This window comes from Salmo salar, chromosome 02 (assembly GCF_965601325.2).
Source record: "Salmo salar chromosome 02, fSalSal1, whole genome shotgun sequence".
NCBI classification, from domain to species: Eukaryota; Metazoa; Chordata; class Actinopteri; order Salmoniformes; family Salmonidae; genus Salmo; species Salmo salar.
In genome coordinates, this window is record NC_138292.1 from 66,961,369 (window position 1) to 66,982,176 (window position 20,808).

A 20,808-nucleotide genomic window follows, 5' to 3' on the forward strand; every position below is an offset into this window, starting at 1 on the left:
CCTTTGACTATTGGATGTTCTTATAGGCACTTTAGTATTGCCAGTGTAATAGTATAGGTTCCGTCCCTCTCCTCGCTCCTACCTGGGTTCGAACCAGGAACACATCGACAACAGCCACCCTCGAAGCAGTGTTACCCATGCAGAGCAAGGGGAACAACTACTCCAAGTCTCAGAGCGAGTGACGTTTGAAACGCTATTAGCGCGCACCGCGCTAATTAGTTAGCCATTTCACATCGGTTACACCAGCCTAATCTCGGGAGTTGATGGGCTTGAAGTCATAAACAGCGCAATGCTTAAAGCATTGCGAAGAGCTGCTGGCAAACGCACGAAAGTGCTGTTTGAATGAATGCTTACGAGCCTGCTGGTGCCTACCATCGTTCAGTCAGACTGCTCTATCAAATCATAGACTTAATTATAACAATAACACACAGAAATACGAGCCTTTGGTCATTAAAATGGTCGAATCCGGAAACTATAATTTAGAAAACAAAACGTTTTTTTCTTTCAGTGAAATACGGAACCGTTCCGTATTTTATCTAACGGATGGCATCCCTGAGTCTAAATATTGCTGTTACATTGTACAACCTTCAATGTTATGTCATAATTATACTTCACACAGTTCGCAATGAGCCAGGTGGCCCAAACTGCTGCATATATCCTGACTGCTTGCACGGAACGCAAAAGACAATTTCCCTAGTTATAAGAAATTCATGTTAGCAGGCAATATTAACTAAATATGCAGGTTTAAAAATATATACTTGTGTATTGATTTTAAAGAAAGGCATTGATGTTAATGGTTAGGTACATTGGTGCAACGACAGTGCTTTTTTCGCAAATGCGCTTGTTAAATCATCACCCGTTTGTCGAAGTAGGCTGTGATTCAATGAGAAATTAACAGGCACCGCATCGATTACATTTACATTTACGTCATTTAGCAGACGCTCTTCTCCAGAGCGACTTACAAATTGGTGCATTCACCTTATGATATCCAGTGGAACAACCACTTTACAAAATCTATATATTTTTTGGGGGGGAGGGGGGGGTAGAAGGATTACTTAATCCTATCCCAGGTATTCCTTAAAGAGGTGGGGTTTCAGGTGTCTCCGGAAGGTGGTGATTGACTCCGCTGTCCTGGCGTCGTGAGGGAGCTTGTTCCACCATTGGGGTGCCAGATTATATGCAACGCAGGACACGCTAGATAAACTAGTAATATCATCAACCATGTGTAGTTAACTAGTGATTATGTTAAGATTGATTGTTTTTTATATGATAAGTTTAATGCTAGCTAGCAACTTATCTTGGCTTCTAGCTGCCCTCGCGTAAAAGGTAGTCAGCCTGCCATGCAGGCTCCTCGTGGAGTGCAATGTAAGGCAGGTGGTTAGACTAGTAACCGGAAGGTTTCAAAAACAAATCCCCAAGCTGACAAGGTAAAAATCTGTCGTTCTGCCCCAGAACAAGGCAGTTAACCCACCGTTCCTAGGCCGTCATTGTAAATAAGAATGTGTTCTTAACTGACTGGCCTAGTTAGTTAAAAGGTGTAAAAAAAAACATTTTTACCAACCAAAAACAAATAAAAAAATAGCCGCGTCCAAAAAGACCAATTACCGATTGTTATGAAACCTTGAAATCGGCCCTAATTAATTGGCCATTCCGATTAATCAGTCGACCTCTAATCAACATAAATTTTTTCATTCAATGTCACATATTTAATGGTTTCCCATTTCATTTACATTTGTTACATGTAATCTTTTGGTTCAACCTTAACCTGTTAGGGCTAGGGGGCAGTATTGACACGGCTGGATAAAAAAAAACATACCCGATTTAATCTGGTTACCACTCCTACCCAGTAACTAGAATATGCATATACTTATTACATATGGATAGAAAACACCCTCAATTTTCTAAAACTGTTTGAATGGTGTCTGTGAGTATAACAGAACTCATTTGGCAGGCAAAACCCTGAGACATTTTCTGACAGGAAGTGGATACCTGATGTGTTGTATTACCTTTAAACCTATCCCATTGAAAAACACAGGGGCTGAGGAATATTTTGGCACTTCCTATTGCTTCCACTAGATGTCACCAGCCTTTACAAAGTGTTTTGAGTCTTCTGGAGGGAGATCTGACCGAACAAGAGCCATGGAACGATGATGGCCCATTAGACACCTGGCGCGCGAGTTCATGTTGGGTACCCTCGTTCCAATACGTTATAAAAGAGTATGCATTCGTCCACCTTGAATATTATTCATGTTCTGGTTAAAAAAGGCCCTAATGATTTATGCTATACAACGTTTGACATGTTTGAACGAACGGAAATATATTTTTTCCCCTCGTTCATGACGAGAAGTCCGGCTGGCTTAGATCATGTGCTAACAAGACGGAGATTTTTGGACATAAATGATGAGCTTTTTTGAACAAAACTACATTCGTTATGGACCTGTGATACCTGGAAGTGACATCTGATGAAGAGAATCAAAGGTAATGGATTATTTACATAGTATTTTCGATTTTAGATCTCCCCAACATGACGTCTAGTCTGTATCGCAACGCGTATTTTTCTGGGCGCAGTGCTCAGATTATTGCAAAGTGTGATTTCCCAGTAAGGTTATTTTTAAATCTGGCAAGTTGATTGCGTTCAAGAGATGTAAATCTATAATTCTTTAAATGACAATATAATATTTTACCAATGTTTTCTAATTTTAATTATTTAATTAGTGGTGCTGACTTGACTGCCGGTTATTGGAGGGAAACGATTTCCTCAACATCAATGCCATAGTAAAACGCTGTTTTTGGATATAAATATGAACTTGATAGAACTAAAAATGCATGCATTGTCTAACATAATGTCCTAGGAGTGTCATCTGATGGAGATTGTAAAAGGTTAGTGCATCATTTTAGCTGGTTTTATGGTTTTGGTGACCCTGTCTTTGAATTGACAAAACATTACACACAACTCTTGTAAATGTACTGTCCTAACATACTCTAAATGTATGCTTTCGCCGTAAAACCTTTTTGAAATCGTAAAACGTGGTTAGATTAAGGAGATGTTTATCTTTCAAAGGGTGTAAAATAGTTGTATGTTTGAAAAATTTGAATTTTGACATTTATTTGGATTCAAATTTGCCGCTCTTGAAATGCACCTGCTGTTGATGGAGTGCACCACGGGTGGCACGCTAGCGTCCCACCTAGCCCATAGAGGTTAATGCATAATAAGCATCAACGGGGGAACATTTTAGGTGTACGCTAATAAGTTGTAGAAAGAATATATCAATTCATAAAACTTGTTCATAAGAGAGAAAATTGTTCATAAGAAGGGCCTGAGATCAAAGTAAATATTCAGACCACTAGGGGGTCAATGTTTTTAGATAGGATATCCAGTAAGCTGCTCTTTGTAGTAGTTGGATCTCAATGGTTACCTCCTCTCCTTGGTAGAGCAACATGCTCAATGCCTGTGTATTTGAGGGAGGAGATTGGATGGTTAGCTTCAACAAAGTGAGCTGCTACTGGATAGTCAATGTTCTTACACCTGATTGAGCTGCGGTGTTCAGCTATGCGGTGCTGTAATTGTCTTTTCGTTTTGTCCTACATAGGCTTCTCCACATGAGAATATGTAAAAATAGCCTACATAAAAAGCCAACAAATAAAATCATTGCAGCACACAGGTAGAAAATATGATAAAAATAAAAATCCTATAAAACCACATTGGCTACGCATAGCTTGTCTGCAAGGAACTTCAAACATTGTATCAACTATTAACATGTTCTGGAAGAAGCTTGAGCTAGCAAACTTGCATAAAATACTCTGGGCCCTCAGAGTTTCCGTCCCAGTGAACTCCGGACAGACACAGCTGTAGGCTATTTGCGCAAGAGATAAGAAGTAATCAGGTATGGATTTTTTATGAAGTTTCTACCGGATCAGAGCATGACATTTTTTCCCCCCTTTCATTCGGAGTGGTTATCGAAAGGAAGAGCTGGAAAGATTTTTCAATTAGGCTACGTTGAGGAACTATTGTCAGGACACGGATCCTGTAGAGGTTAATGATGCAAACTAAAAGATAAAAAGCGGCGGCAACAAGGAAAGCAGCCTCTGGGTGCAAGTTTTCCTGCTGGTTTATAGCCTCGCATAGTTTGTTAAGTTCCAGCTTGTTATTTTTATTGTTCTGAGGTGGAATGTATACAACAGTCACGATAACAGCAGAGAATATTGCAATTAAGAATTCTGTTGGTATCAAAGCCGTGGTCGGCAGTCATCCATCTTATTATCAAGTGGCCAGTAGAATGGAGGGGGGCAGTTTTCCCTTCACCTTAATCGCGCAAATACTCCCCCTCTCGTCTCTAACGCCGACGTTTTCACTTGGATACCCCGAAAATTGGGTCAGAATTACAGAGAGAGTCCAGGGCAGATGAGTCGAACTTGAAGCCGGATTTGGCTCTTAACCTGTTGGGTCTAGGGGGCAGCATTTGCACGTCTGGATAAAAAAAATGTACCCGATTTAATCTGGTTACTAATCCTACCCAGTAACTAGAATATGCATATACTTATTATATATGGATAGAAAACACTCTAAAGTTTCCAAAACTGTTTGAATGGTGTCTGTGAGTATAACAGAACTCATTTGGCAGGCAAAACCCTGAGACATTTTCTGACAGGAAGTGGATACCTGATGTGTTGTATTGACTTTAAACCTATCCCATTGAAAAACACAGGGGTTTAGGAATATTTTGGCACTTCCTATTGCTTCCACTAGATGTCACCAGCCTTTACAAAGTGTTTTGAGTCTTCTGGAGGGAGATCTGACCGAACAAGAGCCATGGAACGGTGATGTCCCATTAGACACCTGGCGCGCTACTTCATGTTGGGTACCCTCGTTCCAATACGTTATAAAAGGCTATGCATTCGTCCACCTTGAATATTATTCATGTTCTGGTTAAAAAAGGCCCTAATGATTTATGCTATACAACGTTTGACATGTTTGAACGAACGGAAATATATTTTTTCCCCTCGTTCATGACGAGAAGTCCGGCTGGCTTACATCATGTGCTAACGAGACGGAGATTTTTGGACATAAATGATGAGCTTTTTTGAACAAAACTACATTCGTTATGGACCTGTGATACCTGGAAGTGACATCTGATGAAGAGAATCAAAGGTAATGGATTATTTACATAGTATTTTCGATTTTAGATCTCCCCAACATGACGTCTAGTCTGTATCGCAACGCGTATTTTTCTGGGCACAGTGCTCAGATTATTGCAAAGTGTGATTTCCCAGTAAGGTTATTTTTAAATCTGGCAAGTTGATTGCGTTCAAAAGATGTAAATCTATAATTCTTTAAATGACAATATAATATTTTACCAATGTTTTCTAATTTTAATTATTTAATTTGTGACGCTGACTTGACTGCCGGTTATTGGAGGGAAACGATTTCCTCAACATCAATGCCATAGTAAAACGCTGTTTTTGTATATAAATATGAACTTGATAGAACTAAAAATGCATGCATTGTCTAACATAATGTCCTAGGAGTGTCATCTGATGGAGATTGTAAAAGGTTAGTGTATCATTTTAGCTGGTTTTATGGTTTTGGTGACCCTGTCTTTGACTTGACAAAACATTACACACAACTCTTGTAAATGTACTGTCCTAACATACTCTAAATTTATGCTTTCGCCGTAAAACCTTTTTGAAATCGTAAAACGTGGTTAGATTAAGGAGATGTTTATCTTTCAAATGGTGTAACATAGTTGTATTTTTGAAAAATTTGAATTTTGACATTTATTTGGATTCAAATTTGCCGCTCTTGAAATGCACCTGCTGTTGATGGAGTGCACCACAGGTGGCACGCTAGCGTCCCACCTAGCCCCAAGAGGTTAACTGCCGATCTGATGTTCAAAAGTTATTGTCGGTTATAAGAAATGATAGCGGATACATTGTGAAAATAAAGTACAAATAAATGCCAAGATAATCACAAATTAGCCAAGTTGGATTAGAGCTCGCAACCTGGAGGCCACACAGTACGGCACCATCTTTGTGTATTCAGTGAGCAACTACAGACGGTAAACCAAAGAGCACAAGGAACACACCACTGGCTCCCAAAACAAAAAGCAACAACCAATATTTATATAACCCCAGACTTTCATATTCTACATTGACCAGGAAGAGGAGCATATATTATCTCTGACATGAGTACAAAATGCACTTTAAGAGAGCAAGAGTGTATTAGTGCCAACAGCATCCAGGCCTTCCAAAGCAACACAGAGAGCAGCAAGGCCTCAAACAATAAGTCTTGGCTTGTTATAACGCAGAGGCAGAACGAGAAATTGAGAAACCAGAGACTCCCCAAAGGCCTGGTTATCATACCAGCGATCTCACAGGGATATTTCAGACTGGGAAGAGTCTACTGCATTTGGCCTTGAGAGGCAGAAGAAGAAAACCACAACCAAAACAACGTGTTCTTTTTGGTTCTGGAATCTGTACCTGCCAGATTGGGTTTCTCCTGGCAGTGTTGGCTAACTGGCTAATATAGAGTCCCAGGGCCCTGTTCAACAGAATAAGAAAAGAATTATTGGGCAAATTCAGGACTTCGTCATTGGCCTCATTAGGGAGAGAACAAGAAACAACAAAACATGTTTCTCCTGGTTTTGTAGCAGACATATTGGGTTCCCTCTATTCTCCAGAGCAGAGATCCCAAATTGGCTAACAGAGAGCCCTGGATCCTGTCAGTAGGGCACACAGTAGCAAAACATTTTGCAATGGTAAACTAGAATCTGGCAATTATTATTGGACAAATTCAAGTAGTTCCTCCACATTTCAGAATGTTTTAAAACGTTTTTTTTGCCCAACTGAAGATGACCCCGACTGATGTGCCTGCTGCTGCTGCCACTAGCCCTGGGCAAGCCCTGGGCAAGCCCTGCAGCAGGAGAAGAGGGAGTCTAGAACTAAAGGCAACTATACATGAAAGTGACAGCTAAGTGAATGAATTGCTCGAAGCGGTGTAGAGAAGTATGAATACATAACTATTTGGGAATACACCAACATGGCAAGACTGTTTGAGCATTAATAATAAAACCCCCAAATATATCTCAAATTGAATTTCTTATTACAGATTCAATACACAACCCCTATCATAATAAGAGCTTAGCAACAGTTTGCTTAGATTCTGTGTAGAATTCTCAAAACAAGCCAATCCAAGCACCAGAATCACCTAAGAAAATACAATTCTATTTACTTTAGATCTGAGAAAAAGGAACAATTACTCTGAAGAGGAACGTTCGTGCTGATTATTTGGGTGGCGGGTAGCCGAAGGAAATGAGCTGGCAGAGACACGAAAAACCAACGACTTGGCATGTACAAGTGTTTGGCTTCATATGACACTTCAACCAGACAGCATACCAGGCCAGACATAAATGAGAGGGAGGCTGGAGGGGAATTTTCCATTAAAGCCACGAAAGAGAAAATAAAACTAGAGAATGAAGGGAAAGAAAGAGAAAGGATTGAGAGGGAAAGAGAAAAGGGGAGAGAGTGGGAAAGTAGCATTCGAGGTGTAGAACTGGAAATCCCCAGTGGCGTGACCAGATTAGGCAAAGATGCGTGGTGTGACCGTTATGGAGTGAAGGAGAGCGTCTGGCCTTCTGTGTTACTAGGAGCACCTTGGAGAGAAGTCAGACAGGACGGGAGGAGTGATGGAGACAGGGGGAGAGAGAAACCCTGGCCTCAACGACCCAGCCACGGTGTTACTCCACACCGAGGATGTGTCCCCACCCTCCATTAGCCACAGTGCCAGACCCCTCCCCACCCTCCATTAGCCACAGTGCCAGCCCCCCCCCCCCAGTACTGACCCTGGCAGGACTTGCCGGCCTGGCAGTGGGTCATGTGGTTGAGGACATTCTTCATGGTGCGGCAGTGTGGCAGGGCGCAGGCCCGCACCTCCCCATTGGCTTGCTCGCGCCGCTGGCACTTGTGGGCGTGGAGCAGAAGCACCAGCTGCTGTTGGATCAGTTTGCGCTTCTCTGGGTCGGCCGTGGGGCCAGAGATGGAGACACTGCCGGGCACGGGGACCATGCCCACCGAGGGCACCTGCTGCCCGGGCTGCTGCTGGGACTGGGGAGGGGTGGAGGAAAGAGGGAGGATATGTTTGAGAACATCTACCTCATCAAAATAATTGCACCTAACTACAGTGACATCAGATGGTCCCAGGATCAATGCAAAGCCTTGACATTTGCACATAACATACAGAGAGAACAGGAAACACTCTTGAAAAAAAGTTGTGCACTATATAGGGAATAGGTTGCCAGACTAGGTGTGTGGACAGGAGGACTCACCAGGTTTGGCACGCTGGTGACGGCGGTAAGGGGTGCTGCCTTGTTCTGAAGCTGCTGGGGGTTCACCCCCTGCCCTGGCCCCCCCTGGCTGTACTGACCACCAAACGGACTGCCACCGTTACTGCCCAGGCCCAACTGAAAAATGAGAGAGGGGAAGGAAAGAAAGGGAGAGGGGAGAAAATGTCAGGAAGCATTTCAAAACACCGTCCATGCTAATAACTAAGTCGCTCTGGATAAGAACTTCAGCTAAATGACCAAAATGTAAAATGTATCAAGTGTCAATTCCATTTCAACAAGCCAAGCACACAAACCCAAATCTCAAAACATGGAAAATGCTCCCAGCATCAATTTGTCTTCTCCAATTCTGCACCAATTTGTCAACAAGCAGCTCTACCAGTGAGGTCCATGCCAGTCACAGCTCGTACATGGTGCCATTATAGCTCTGCCAACTTGGTCCCACCACAACCCTGCTAGTGCCAACACAGCTCAGCCATAGCCCCACACCACAACCCTACTGCCAGAGTTTGAGCTGCAGGCTGAGGAGCCAGAGGGCCTTGGCTGCATCCCTCCTCTTCCTTTCCGCTTTCTCCCTCAGTACCCCTTCATCGCTTCCTCTCCATCTACAATCACCCCAGCTATCTTTCCTAAATCCCCCTTCCACAGCCTGGAGAAGCCAGACAGAGGCCCCTACATCTCTCCCCCTCTGATCCCATGCAGCAGGCAGGCTTAGACCACGGCAGGCGGCAGAAACACCCTCCCTCCCCCGGGGAACAGCCCAGACCGTTGACAGCGCTCCAGCAGACCAGATAAAAAGGCCCAGCTGAGGCAACCAGAAACCAGCAGCTTAACTCAAACAAACACACAGCTGAGAGCTGAAGATGGATAGGCCCCACCCCACCTACATCCTTCTGTCCCTCGCCAACACTCCACACAGACGAGCACTGAAGAAAAGTACCCGCCGTGCACTCCAGACACACCTCCTCCTCCTCCTCATTCTGACACACTTCACACAGCAGCCAGCTCTGCTTTGAGCCTTGCCACTCCACTGTCAGACGAGAGCGACAGAGACACAGGAGTGTATTTAGCTTGTTTGGCCCTGCACATAGATTACCCTATACCTCCTTTCACACTCACCCCCTTATTCTGCATTTGATGAAGTGATTTACTGTCCAATGGTATGGCAGAGAGCCATGGAAAGAGGGGGATCACACACACCCAGAAAGGAGATTTACAACCTAGCATAATGCAGACAACACCAATACGCTCTCGTTCAGTCTCTCTCCATCCCCACTTCCTCACACACCAAACTAATCACCACTGAGTTTCTCAGTCTCACACCCATACCAAACTCCTACAGGTTCTCTCAGCGGACTGGTCTCCATGTAAACACACAACTAGAAACACTGTTAAGACCCCCTCTCTGTGTTGAGGTTACAGACAGGCAGACCTCTCATTAGACAACAGAGAGAGCAGAATGGATGGTTTCCTATTGATTTCCTGTGAAACCACATAAGAGCAGTGTCACTGAGGCTTAGGTAAACAATCCCTAGCAATCTACACACAGTGTTATAATCAACTGTAGTATCCCCTACGGACAGTGATTGAGCAGAAGATGAGAATGTTAACTCAATATCAGTCCATAGCAGTTCCTTACATCTAGAATTCTAGTTCTAATTCTATGCACAGAGCTTGCAACTGAATAATGCTGCCAACTGATGTGTCTTAAAAAAAAAGAACTGACTCAAGCCAATAGGCAACCAGCTTGTCACATGTGCAGCCCATTGTACAAAAAGAGAGCAGTTATGAGTCTGCAGTGCTGTTGATGGAGATGTTTTTAAAATTGTCCTCCAAGGCCACTGTGGCGCGCTGTTAGAAATGTATCATCCCGTTAGAAACGAAGACCAGGCGTTGTAACGAAAGGCTATGGAGGTTCTCACCACTCATTAATTGGGCAATTAAGCCAGTGAATTAAGCCCAGTAAAAACTTAAGCGCTGGCATGGTGTTGGACACAGAGGCAACATCAGACATTGGTGTAGTAGAGCTGTACTAGGCACAGGGGAGGCTGGCTAAGTGTTTCCTGGTCCCAGATCTGTTTAGGGACCATAGGAAGGGGCAAGACAAGACCAACATATCTGGGACCAGGCTATGGCTAATGCCGCGCTCACGTCAGGTCGGAGTGATCGGAGGAACGACTTGTCTACTTGGAGAGTTCATGTGCTTTGAGCTCGGAAGGAACAATTTTTGTTGCCATTTTCAGTGGTGCGTGGTGTCAGTGTTCAGCAGGTGGGAAAGATCAGGGCCCTGAGTTCATACCAGAGTTTCCTAGTCGTAATTAATCAAATAAAATGTTTGTTTGTCACATACACATGGATAGCAGATGTTATTGCGAGTGTAGCGAAATGCTTGTGCTTCTAGTTTCGACAGTGCAGCAATATCTAACAATTCCACAACAGCTACCAAATACAAAGTAAAGTAATGAAAAAATAATATATACACCATTCAAAAGTTTGAGGTCACTTAGAAAAGTCCTTGTTTTTGTCCATTAAAATATTGTCAAATTGATCAGAAATACAGTGGAGACATAATGTTAACGTTGTAAATGACTATTGAAGCTGGAAATGGCAGATTTCTTTATGGAATATCTACATAGGCGTACAGAGGCCCATTATCAGCAACCATTACTCCTGTGTTCCAATGGAATGTTGTGTTAGCTAATCCAATTTTATCATTTTAAAAGGATAATTGATCATTAGAAAATCAGTTTGCAATTATGTTAGCACAGCTGAAAACTGTTGTTCTGATTAAAGAAGCAATAAAACTGGCCTTCTTTAGACTAGTTGAGTATCTGGAGCGTCAGCATTTGTGGGTTGGATTACAGGCTCAAAATGGCTAGAAACAAGGAACCTTCTTCTGAAACTCGTCAGTCTATTCTTGTTCTGAGAAATTAAGGCTACTCCATGCGAGAAATTGCCAAGAAACTGAAAATCTCATACAATGCTGTGTACTACTCCCTTCACAGAACAGCGCAAACTGGCCATAACCAGAATAGAAAGAGGAGTGGGAGGCCCCGGTGCGCAACTGAGCAAGAGGACAAATATATTAGTGTCTAGTTTAAGAAACAGACACCTCACAAGTCGTCAACTGGCAGCTTCATTAAATAGTACCCACAAAACACCAGTCTCAATGTCAACGGTGAAGAGGCGACTCCGGGATGCTGGCCTTCTAGGCAGAGTTGCAAAGAAAAAGCCATACATCAGACTGGCCAATAAAAATAAAAGATTAAGATGGGCAAAAGTACCCAGACACTGGACCTCTGCCTAAAAGGCTTGCATCCCGGAGTCGCCTCTTCACTGCTGAAAGTTCTTTGTTTCTGGCCATTTTGAGCCTGTAAATCGAACCCACAAATGCTGATGCTCCAGATACTCAACTAGTCTAAAGGAGGCCAGTCGTATTGCTTCTTTAATTAGAACAACAGTTTTCAGCTGTGCTAACATAATTGCAAAATGGTTTTCTAATGATCAATTAGCTTTTTAAAATGATAAACTTGGATTAGCTAACAACGTGCCATTGGAACACAAAAGTGATAGTCGCTGATAATGGGCCTCTGCACGCCTATTTTTTTATTTCACCTTTATTTAACCAGGTAGGCTAGTTGAGAAAAAGTTGTCATTTGCAACTGCGACCTGGCCAAGATAAAGCAAAGCAGTTCGACACATACAACAACAGAGTTACAAATGAAATAAACAAACATACAATCAATAATACAGTAGAAAAATCTATATACAGCATGTGCAAATGAGGTAGGATAAGAGAGGTAAAGGCAATAAATAGGCCATGGTGGTGAAGTAATAACAATATAATTTAACAATATAATTAAACACTGGAATGGTAGAATGTGCAGAAGATGAATGTGCAAGTAGAGATACTGGGGTGCAAAGGAGCAAGATAAATAAATAAATAAATACAGTATGGGGATGAGGTAGATTGGATGGGCTATTTACAGATGAGCTATGTACAGGTGCAGTGATGTGTGAGCTGCTCTGACAGCTGGTGCTTAAAGCTAGTGAGGGAGGTAAGAGTCTCCAGCTTCAGTGATTTTTGCAGTTCGTTCCAGTCATTGGCAGCAGAGAACTGGAAGGAGAGGCGGCCAAAGGAAGAAATGGATTTGGGGGTGACCAGTGAGATATACCTGCTGGAGCACGTGCTACGGGTGGGTGCTGCTATGGTGACCAGTGAGCTGAGATAAGGCGAGGCTTTACCTAGCAGAGACTTGTAGATGACCTGGCGCCAGTGGGTTTGGCGACGAGTATGAAGCGAGGGCCAGCCAACGAGAGCGTACAGGTCGCAGTGGTGGGTAGTATATGGGTGCTGGACGGGCGGGCAGGTGAGCATGCATTTAGTTTTACTTGCATTTAAGAGCAGTTAGAGGCCACGGAAGGAGAGTTGTATGGCATTGAAGCTCATCTGGAGGTTAGTTAACACAGTGTCCAAAGAAGGGCCAGAGGTATACAGAATGGTGTCGTCTGCGTAGAGGCGGATCAAAGAATCACCAGCAGCAAGAGCGACATCATTGATGTATAGAGAAGAGTCGGCCCGAGAATTGAACCCTGTGACACCCCCATAGAGACTGCCAGAGGTCCGGACAACAGGCCCTCCAACTTGACATACTGAACTCTGTCAGAGAAGTAGTTGGTGAACCAGGCAAGGCAATCATTTCAGAAACCAAGGCTGTTAAGTCTGCCAATAAGAATGTTGTGATTGACAGAGTCGAAAGCCTTAGCCATGTCGATGAATACGGCTGCACAGTACTGTCTCTTATCGATGGCGGTTATGATATCGTTTAGGACCTTGAGTGTGGCTGAGGTGCACCCATTACCAGCTCTGAAACCAGATTGCATAGCGGAGAAGGTATGGTGGGATTCGAAATGGTCGGTAATCTGTTTGTTAACTTGGCTTTCGAAGACCTTAGAAAGACAGGATAGGATAGATATAGGTCTGTAGCAGTTTGGGTGTAGAGTGTCTCCCCTTTGAAGAGGGGGATGACCACGGCAGCTTTCCAATCTATGGGAATCTCAGACGATATGAAAGAGAGGTTGAACAGGCTAGTATTATTCACTTAGCAGACGCTCTTATCCAGAGCGACTTACAGTAGTAATGCATCATTTCAACCCCCAAAACATTTTCCCCCCGTAATAGGGGTTGCAACAATTTTGGCAGATAATTTTAGAAAGAGAGGGTCCAGACTGTCTAGTCCGGCTGATTTGTAGGGGTCCAGATTTTGCAGCTCTTTCAGAACATCAGCTATCTGGGTTTGGGTGAAGGAAAAGTGGGGGAGGTTTGGGCGAGTTGCTGTGGAGAGCGCAGGGCTGTTGACCGGGGTAGGGGTAGCCAGGTGGAAAGCATGGCCAGCCGTAGAAAAATGCTTATTGAAATTCTCAATAATAGTGGATTTATCAGTGGTAACAGTGTTTCCTAGCCTCAGTGCAGTGGGCAGCTGGGAGGAGGTGCTCTTATTCTCCATGGACTTTACAGTGTCCCAGAACTTTGAGTGTGTGCTACAGGATGCAGATTTCAACTTGAAAAAGCTAGCCTTACCTTTCCTAACTGCCTGTGTAGATTGGTTCCTAACTTCCCTAAAAAGTTGCATATCACGGGGGCTGTTCGATGCTAATGCAGAATGCCACAGGATATTTTTGTGCTGGTCAAGAGCAGTCAGGTCTGGAGAGAACCAAGGGCTATATCTGTTCCTGGGTCAATTTTTTTTTGAATGGGGCATGCTTATTTAAGATGGTGAGGAACGCACTTTTAAAGAATAACCAGGCATCCTCTACTGACGGGATGAGGTCAATATCCTTCCAGGATACCCGGGCCAGGTCGATTAGAAAGGCCTGCTCGCTGAAGTATTTTAAGGCCTGCTCGCTGAAGTATTTTAAGGGAGCATTTGACAGTGATGCAGGGTGGTCGTTTGACCGCAGACCCATTACGGATGCAGGCAATGAGGCAGTGATCGCTGAGATCTTGGTTGAAAACAGTACAGGTGTATTTGGAGGGCAAGTTGCTAAGGATGATATCTATGAGGGTGCCTGTGTTTACGGAGTTGGGGTTGTACCTGGTGGGTTCATTGATAATTTGTGTGAGATTGAGGGCATCAAGCTTAGATTGTAGGATGGCCGGTGTGTTAAGCATGTCACAGTTTAGGTCACCTAGCAGCACGAGCTCTGAAGATAGATGGGGGGCAATCAATTCACATATGATGTCCAGGGCACAGCTGGGGGCAGAGGGTGGTCTATAGCAAGCGGCAACAGTGAGAGACTTGTTTCTGGAAAGATTAATTTTTAAAAGTGGAAGTTCGAATTGTTTGGCTACAGACCTGGATAGTATGACAGAACTCTGCAGGCTGTCTCTGCAGTAGCTTGCAACACCGCCCCCTTTGGCAGTTCTAGCTTGTAGGAAAATGCTATAGTTAAGGATGGAAATTTCAGGGTTTTTGGTGGACTTCCTAAGCCAGGATTTAGACACGGCTAGGACATCCGGGTTGGCAGAGTGTGCTAAAGCAGTGAGTAAAACAAACTTATGGAGGAGGCTTCTAATGTTAACCTGTCTAGGCTAGGGGGCAGTATTTTCACGGCCGGATGAAAAACGCACCCAATTTAAACAGGTTACTACTCTGGCTCAGAAACTAGAATATGCATATTATTAGTAGATTTGGATAGAAAACACTGAAGTTTCTAAAACTGTTTGAATGGTGTCTGAGTATAACAGAACTCATATGGCAGGCAAAAACCTGAGAAAAAAATCCAACCAGGAAGTGGATTGTAGATTTTCAAGACTGGGCCTATTCAGTATACAGTGATTTAGGGTTCTACTAGATGTCAACAGTCTTTAGAACGTGTTTCAGGCTTTTGCAGTCAACAGAGAGCGAACAAGACCTCCTGGAGTCTGATGACCGAGAGAATGACAGGCCACAATTACGCGCATTCACGTGAGGAGGTAGCTGTGTTCCATAACGGTTTTCAAGACATTGGAATCGTCCGGTTGGAATATTACTCAAGTTTTACGTTAAAAAAGGCCCTAAAGATTGATGTTTTACAACGTTTGACATGTTTCAACGAACATAAATATAACTTTTTGTCGTAAAATGTTCGGCGCGCTTCCTACATTTGGAGTAGCTTACTGAACGCGCAAACAACAAGGAGATATTTGGACATAAATTATGGACTTTATCGAACAAAACATTTATTGTGGACCTGGGATCCCTGGAAGTGCCTTCTGATAAAGATCATCAAAGGTAAGTGAATATTTCTAATACTATTTATGATTTTAGATGACTCCAAAATGGCGGGTATCTGTATTGCCTGGTGTATTTTTCTGAGCGCAGTTGGGGCCTCCCAGTTCAGATTATTGCAAAGTGTGCATTCCCCGTGAAGCTTTTTTGAAATCTGTCACAGCGGTTGCATAAAGGAGATGTTCATCTATAATTCTTTGAATAACAGTTTAATATTTTATCAACGTTTATGATGAGAATTTTAGTAAATTGTTGTGCTGATTCACCGGCAGTATTGGAGGCAAAATATTTTCTGAACGTCACGCGCCAATGTAAAAGGCTGTTTTTGGATATAAATATTAACTTTATCGAACAAAACATACATGTATTGTGTAACAATGTCCTAGGAGTGTCCTCTGATGAAGATCGTCAAAGGTTAATGCTTCATTTCGCTGTGTTTTGGGTTTTATTGACATGTCCTTGCTTGGGAAATGGCTGCGTGATTATTTTTGTCTATGTGGAGCTAGGCACTGCAGGGCCTGGATTAACCTCTACATCACCAGAGGAACAGAGGAGGAGTAGGATGAGGGTACGGCTAAAGGCTATCAGGACTGGTCGTTTAGTGCGTTCAGAGCAGAGAGTAAAAGGAGCAGGTTTCTGGGCGTGAGAATAGATTCAAGGCATAATGTACAGACAGAGGTATGGTAGGATGTGAGTACATTAGAGGTAAACCTTGGCATTGAGTAATGATGAGAGAGAGATACTGTCTCTAGAGACGTTTTAACAAGGTAATGTCACCGCATATGTGGGAGGTGGCACTAAATGGTAGGGTAAGGCATATTGAGCAGGGCTAGAGGCTCTACAGTGAAATAAGACAATCACTAACCAGGACAGTAATGGACAAGGCATATTGATATTAGGGAGAAGCATGCGTAGCCGGGTGATCAATAGGGGTCCAGTGAGTGGTTGGGCTGGCTGGAGACATGGCGATTCAGAAAGCTAGCAGACCAGGGCTAGCAAGCTAGCAGAAGGGCCTTAGAGGGACGTCTCGACGGAGGAAAGTCTGTTTTGAACGTCGATAGACTAGTCGTGATGGATTAGTAGGGTTCCGAGTAGCAGAGGGTTCCAAGTCCAATTGGTATAGTGGCCCAGGAAATTGGCCGATGGATCTATACAGCTAACAGTCCAATATGCTCTAGACAGCTAGCAGCAAGTGGGCCGCGGCTAGCGGATGGGCATTCAGGGGTGGTTGCGATGTAGAGGCCAGTTGAGTATCCCCTCGAGCACATTACGTCGTAGTCCAGTCGTGAAGGATCGGCGGCGTTCCGTGCCACGTATCGGCAGTAGAAGGGGGCCGGGTATTGTAGCCCAGGAGTGGCTGATGGGCCTCTTTAGCTAGCCGGGAGAAAGGGCCTAACATGGGCTAGCTCCAGGCTAATTGGTGCTTGCTCCGGGACCAACGTTAGCCAGTACTCGGATAGCAGCTAGTTAGCTGCGAAGATCCAGGTGAAAATGTCCAGAGCTTGCGGTAGGAATCCGGGGATATGGAGAGAAAATGGGTCCGGTATGCTATGGTTTGAGTCGTGTTGTACAAACTGGCGAGAGCTTTCTGAGCTAAAGGTTAGCTGATGACTGCTAGCAGTGGTTAGCTGACTAATAGCTAGTGAGCTGGCTAGCTTCTGTTGGGGGATTCAAGGTGAATAAAACTTTAGAAAAACCCCCAGATCCGCACCACATTGGGTGAAGCGGGTTGCAGGAGTGTTTTGAAGTTGAGTTTTAGAAAAAAATATAAAAAAGATCTGTGAAGAAAAAGACATATACACGGGACACAACGAGGACAAAAGACGTCTGACTGCTATGACATCTTGGATTTTTTTGTAGATATTCCATAAAAAAATCTGCCGTTTCCGGCTATAGTCGTCATTTACAGCATTAACAATGTCTGCACTGTTAATGCTGATCAATTTGATGTTATTTCTCCTTCATAAACAAGGACATTTCTAAGTGACCCCAAACTTTTGAATGGTAGTGTACATATAAATATGGATGAGCAATGATCGAGCGGCATAGGCAAGATGCAATAGATGGTATAAAATACAGTATTTACATATGAGATGAGTAATGTAAGATATGTAAACACTAAAGTGACTAGTGATCCATTTATTAAAGTCTTTATGTAGGCAGCAGCCTCTCTGTTAGTGATGGGCTGTTTAACAGTCTGATGGCCTTGATAGAAGCTGTTTTTCAGTCTCTCGGTCCCAGCCTTGATGCACCTGTACTGACCTCGCCTTCTGGATGGTAGCGGGGTGAACAGGCAGTGGCTCGGGTGGTTGATGTCCTTGATCTTTTTGGCCTTCATGTGACATGGGGTGCTGTCGGTGCCCTGGAGGGCAGGTAGTTTGTCCCCCGGTGATGCGTTGCGCAGACCGCACCACCCTCTGGAGAGCCCTGCGGACCCTCTGGAGAGCCCTGCGGTTGTGGGTGGTGCAGTTGCCATATCAGGCGGTGATACAGCCCGACAGGATGCTCTCAATTGTGCATCTGTAAAAGTTTGAGGGTTTAGGAGACAAACAAAATTTCTTCGGCCTCCTGAGGTTGAAGAGGCCGCTGTTGCGCCTTCACCACACTGTGTGGGTGGACCATTTCAGTTTGTCCGCGATGTGTACGCCAAGGAACTTGAAACTTTCCACCTTCTCGACTGCGGTCCCGTCGATGTGGATAGAGAGGTGCGCCCTCTGCTGTTTCCTGAAGGCCACGATCACATCCTTTGTTTTTTTGACGTTGAGTGAGGTTGTTATCCTGACACCACACTCCCAAGTGCCCTCACCTCCTCCCTCAGGCTGTCTCGTTGTGTCGTCTGCAAACTTGATGATTGAGTTGGAGGCGTGTATGGCCATGCATGTCATGGGTGAACAGGAAGTACAGGAGGGGGCTGAGCATGCAACCTTGTGGGGCCCCAGTGTTGAGTTTCAGCGAAGTGGAGATGTTTCCTACCTTCACCACCTGGGTGCAGCCCGTCAAGAAGTCCAGGCCTCAATTGCACAGGGCGGCGTTGAGACCCAGGGCCTCAAGCTTAAATTATGAGCTTGGAAGGTACTATGGTGTTGAATGCTGAGCTGTAGTCAATGAACAGCATTCTTACATAAGTATTCCTCTTGTCCAGATGGGATAGGGCAGTGTGCAGTGAGATGGCGATTGCATCATCTGTGGACCTATTGGGGCGGTAGGCAAATTGAAGTGGGTCTAGGGTGACAGGTAAGGTGGAGGTAATATGATCCTTGACTAGTCTCTCAAAGCACTTCATGATGACAGAAGTGAGTGCTACGGGGCGATGGTAACTGAACTAAATGACTATTGTCTTCTTGGGTACAGGAACAATGGTGGCCATCTTGAAGCATGTGGGGACAACACACTGGGGTAGGAAGAGATTGAATATGTCCGTAAACACACCAGTCAGCTGGTCCGCACATGCTCTGAGGACGCGGCTAGGGATGCCGTCTGGGCATTACGAGTTGGTGGGACATTCACATGCATTTTTCCCAGTAAAAGGGTTGTATTTCCGAGTTCCTGACATGACCGCAACATGTGTCTGAATCTTTCTAAATGGTTCGGCTTCTGCGGAGGACATTTATTCGTTTACGATTTAGTACCCAGCAGTATCAGAGAGCTATCACCCAACCAGGATGGATCTGCTCTACACAGTGCCACAGTAACTAGCACCAAAGCTGAGAATTCATGGATGATCCTGTACAAATGATGATTCAACACACACAATGCAGAGCTATAAAGAGATATCGCTGCTCTCTGACCATTTGGCACATTCAAAACTTGTCTTTCTGTCGCAGACACACATTTCATACATGCCTCTCTATGACTAAGAGTGTAGTTTGTATGTGTGTCTGAGTCCCATCCCTGTGACTCACCTTGTTCATGTTGCCCGCCTGCTGGGCGGCGGCGGCAACGTTCAGGGTGGCAGCGCCCACCTGCGGCCCGCCCTGCTGTGTGAGGGTCTCTGCCAACGAGCTGCCCGCTCCTCCTCCTGGTGCCCCCTGCATGGCCTGGTACTGCCCCCGGCCTCGTCCACCTCCAGGACCCAGCCCCAGGCCTCCGTTTATCACCTGGCCCGGCTGGTGCTGCCCACCCTGGGCTAACATCCCGGCATGGCCCCCCAGAGACTGGTTGAAGTTCTGTCCAGTCCCCGCTTTCGGCGACCCTTGACCCAAGGAGCTCTTCCCGTGTGCTGCACCCAACTGACCCCCAATGCCACCGGGCTGAGTCCCTCCTCCAGCACCCCCAGTGAGACCAGAGGCACTACCCACCCGGAGGAGTTCTGACAGCTGCTTGTGCTTGGCCACTGCGTCCGGGACCTTGGAGCCCAGAGGTCCAGGACCCCCAGGGTTGGCGTTACCCCCGTTGGAGGGCATGGCGCCCCCCGTCATACCCCCCAAGCCAGAGCCTCCGTTGGGGATCAGCTCGTCTGGCAGGTCGTTCTCCAGGTCGTCCCATGACAAGGAGCCTAGATCCACTGTAGAAGAGGAAGAGAGAGAGGGAGAGAGAAAAACAGCTTAATAATATAGATTGATAACAATCATGAAAATTCATGGGCAAATATTCCTGTCTGTGTAAGTGCCATTGAAGTACAGTATCAGCCAGCCTATCGCAGACCTGCCAACCTTGAATCATGTTTATGAGAACCACTTCAGCGCAGTGGCTGCACCCCCGGGCCCAGTGACACCACACTGCTCAAATCATAGACAAATGCACTTTTTTTGTCTAATAATGTGGCAGAAGATTGCCTCAGAAGGAATGGTAGGCTATAGACTTACGGGTATTTGGTAATTGGCTGCTCTTCAGGAGCGAACTAGAAATACATTTAAATGCACTGTCAGGGCTCTCACCAGGATTTTCTGACAAGGTGGTGTTGATGTAGGCCTAAGGTTGGGTAGGGGATAGGTCCAGTGCATGTCAGTCAACTTCCCCTTAGGAAGTTGGAGCATTTTGCATTTTTGAAAAACCTGTAACTGCCATTTCCTGAAACTAAGAGTCTTAAATTATATCAAACAATGTATCAAACACAGAAGTACTGTGTTTGATCCAAATTAAAGTGAGGTGGTCTCAATGACACATTTTTCTAGGTTCAATTTAGGGGTAATGATTATTCTAATTAATAATTAATGTAGGTGCTTTTATGTGCATAGTCTAGTGAAAAAGTAAACTGGCTT

At 44.7% G+C, this 20,808-nt stretch overlaps 1 protein-coding gene across 4 annotated transcripts in view; it reads right to left on the reverse strand.

The window, feature by feature from the left end:
- LOC106590442 (histone lysine acetyltransferase CREBBP) overlaps positions 1 to 20,808 on the reverse strand; it is a 73,776-nt gene that overhangs the window by 31,700 nt on the left and 21,268 nt on the right. For all 4 annotated transcript variants that reach the window (XM_014181510.3, XM_014181517.3, XM_014181503.3 and 1 more), the window contains exons 2-4: positions 19,510 to 20,111; positions 8,322 to 8,456; positions 7,839 to 8,100 (exon numbers count right to left, since the gene is read on the reverse strand). In XM_014181510.3, the coding sequence (XP_014036985.3) occupies positions 7,839 to 8,100; positions 8,322 to 8,456; positions 19,510 to 20,111 (999 nt within the window). The remainder of the gene's footprint in view (positions 1 to 7,838; positions 8,101 to 8,321; positions 8,457 to 19,509; positions 20,112 to 20,808) is intronic.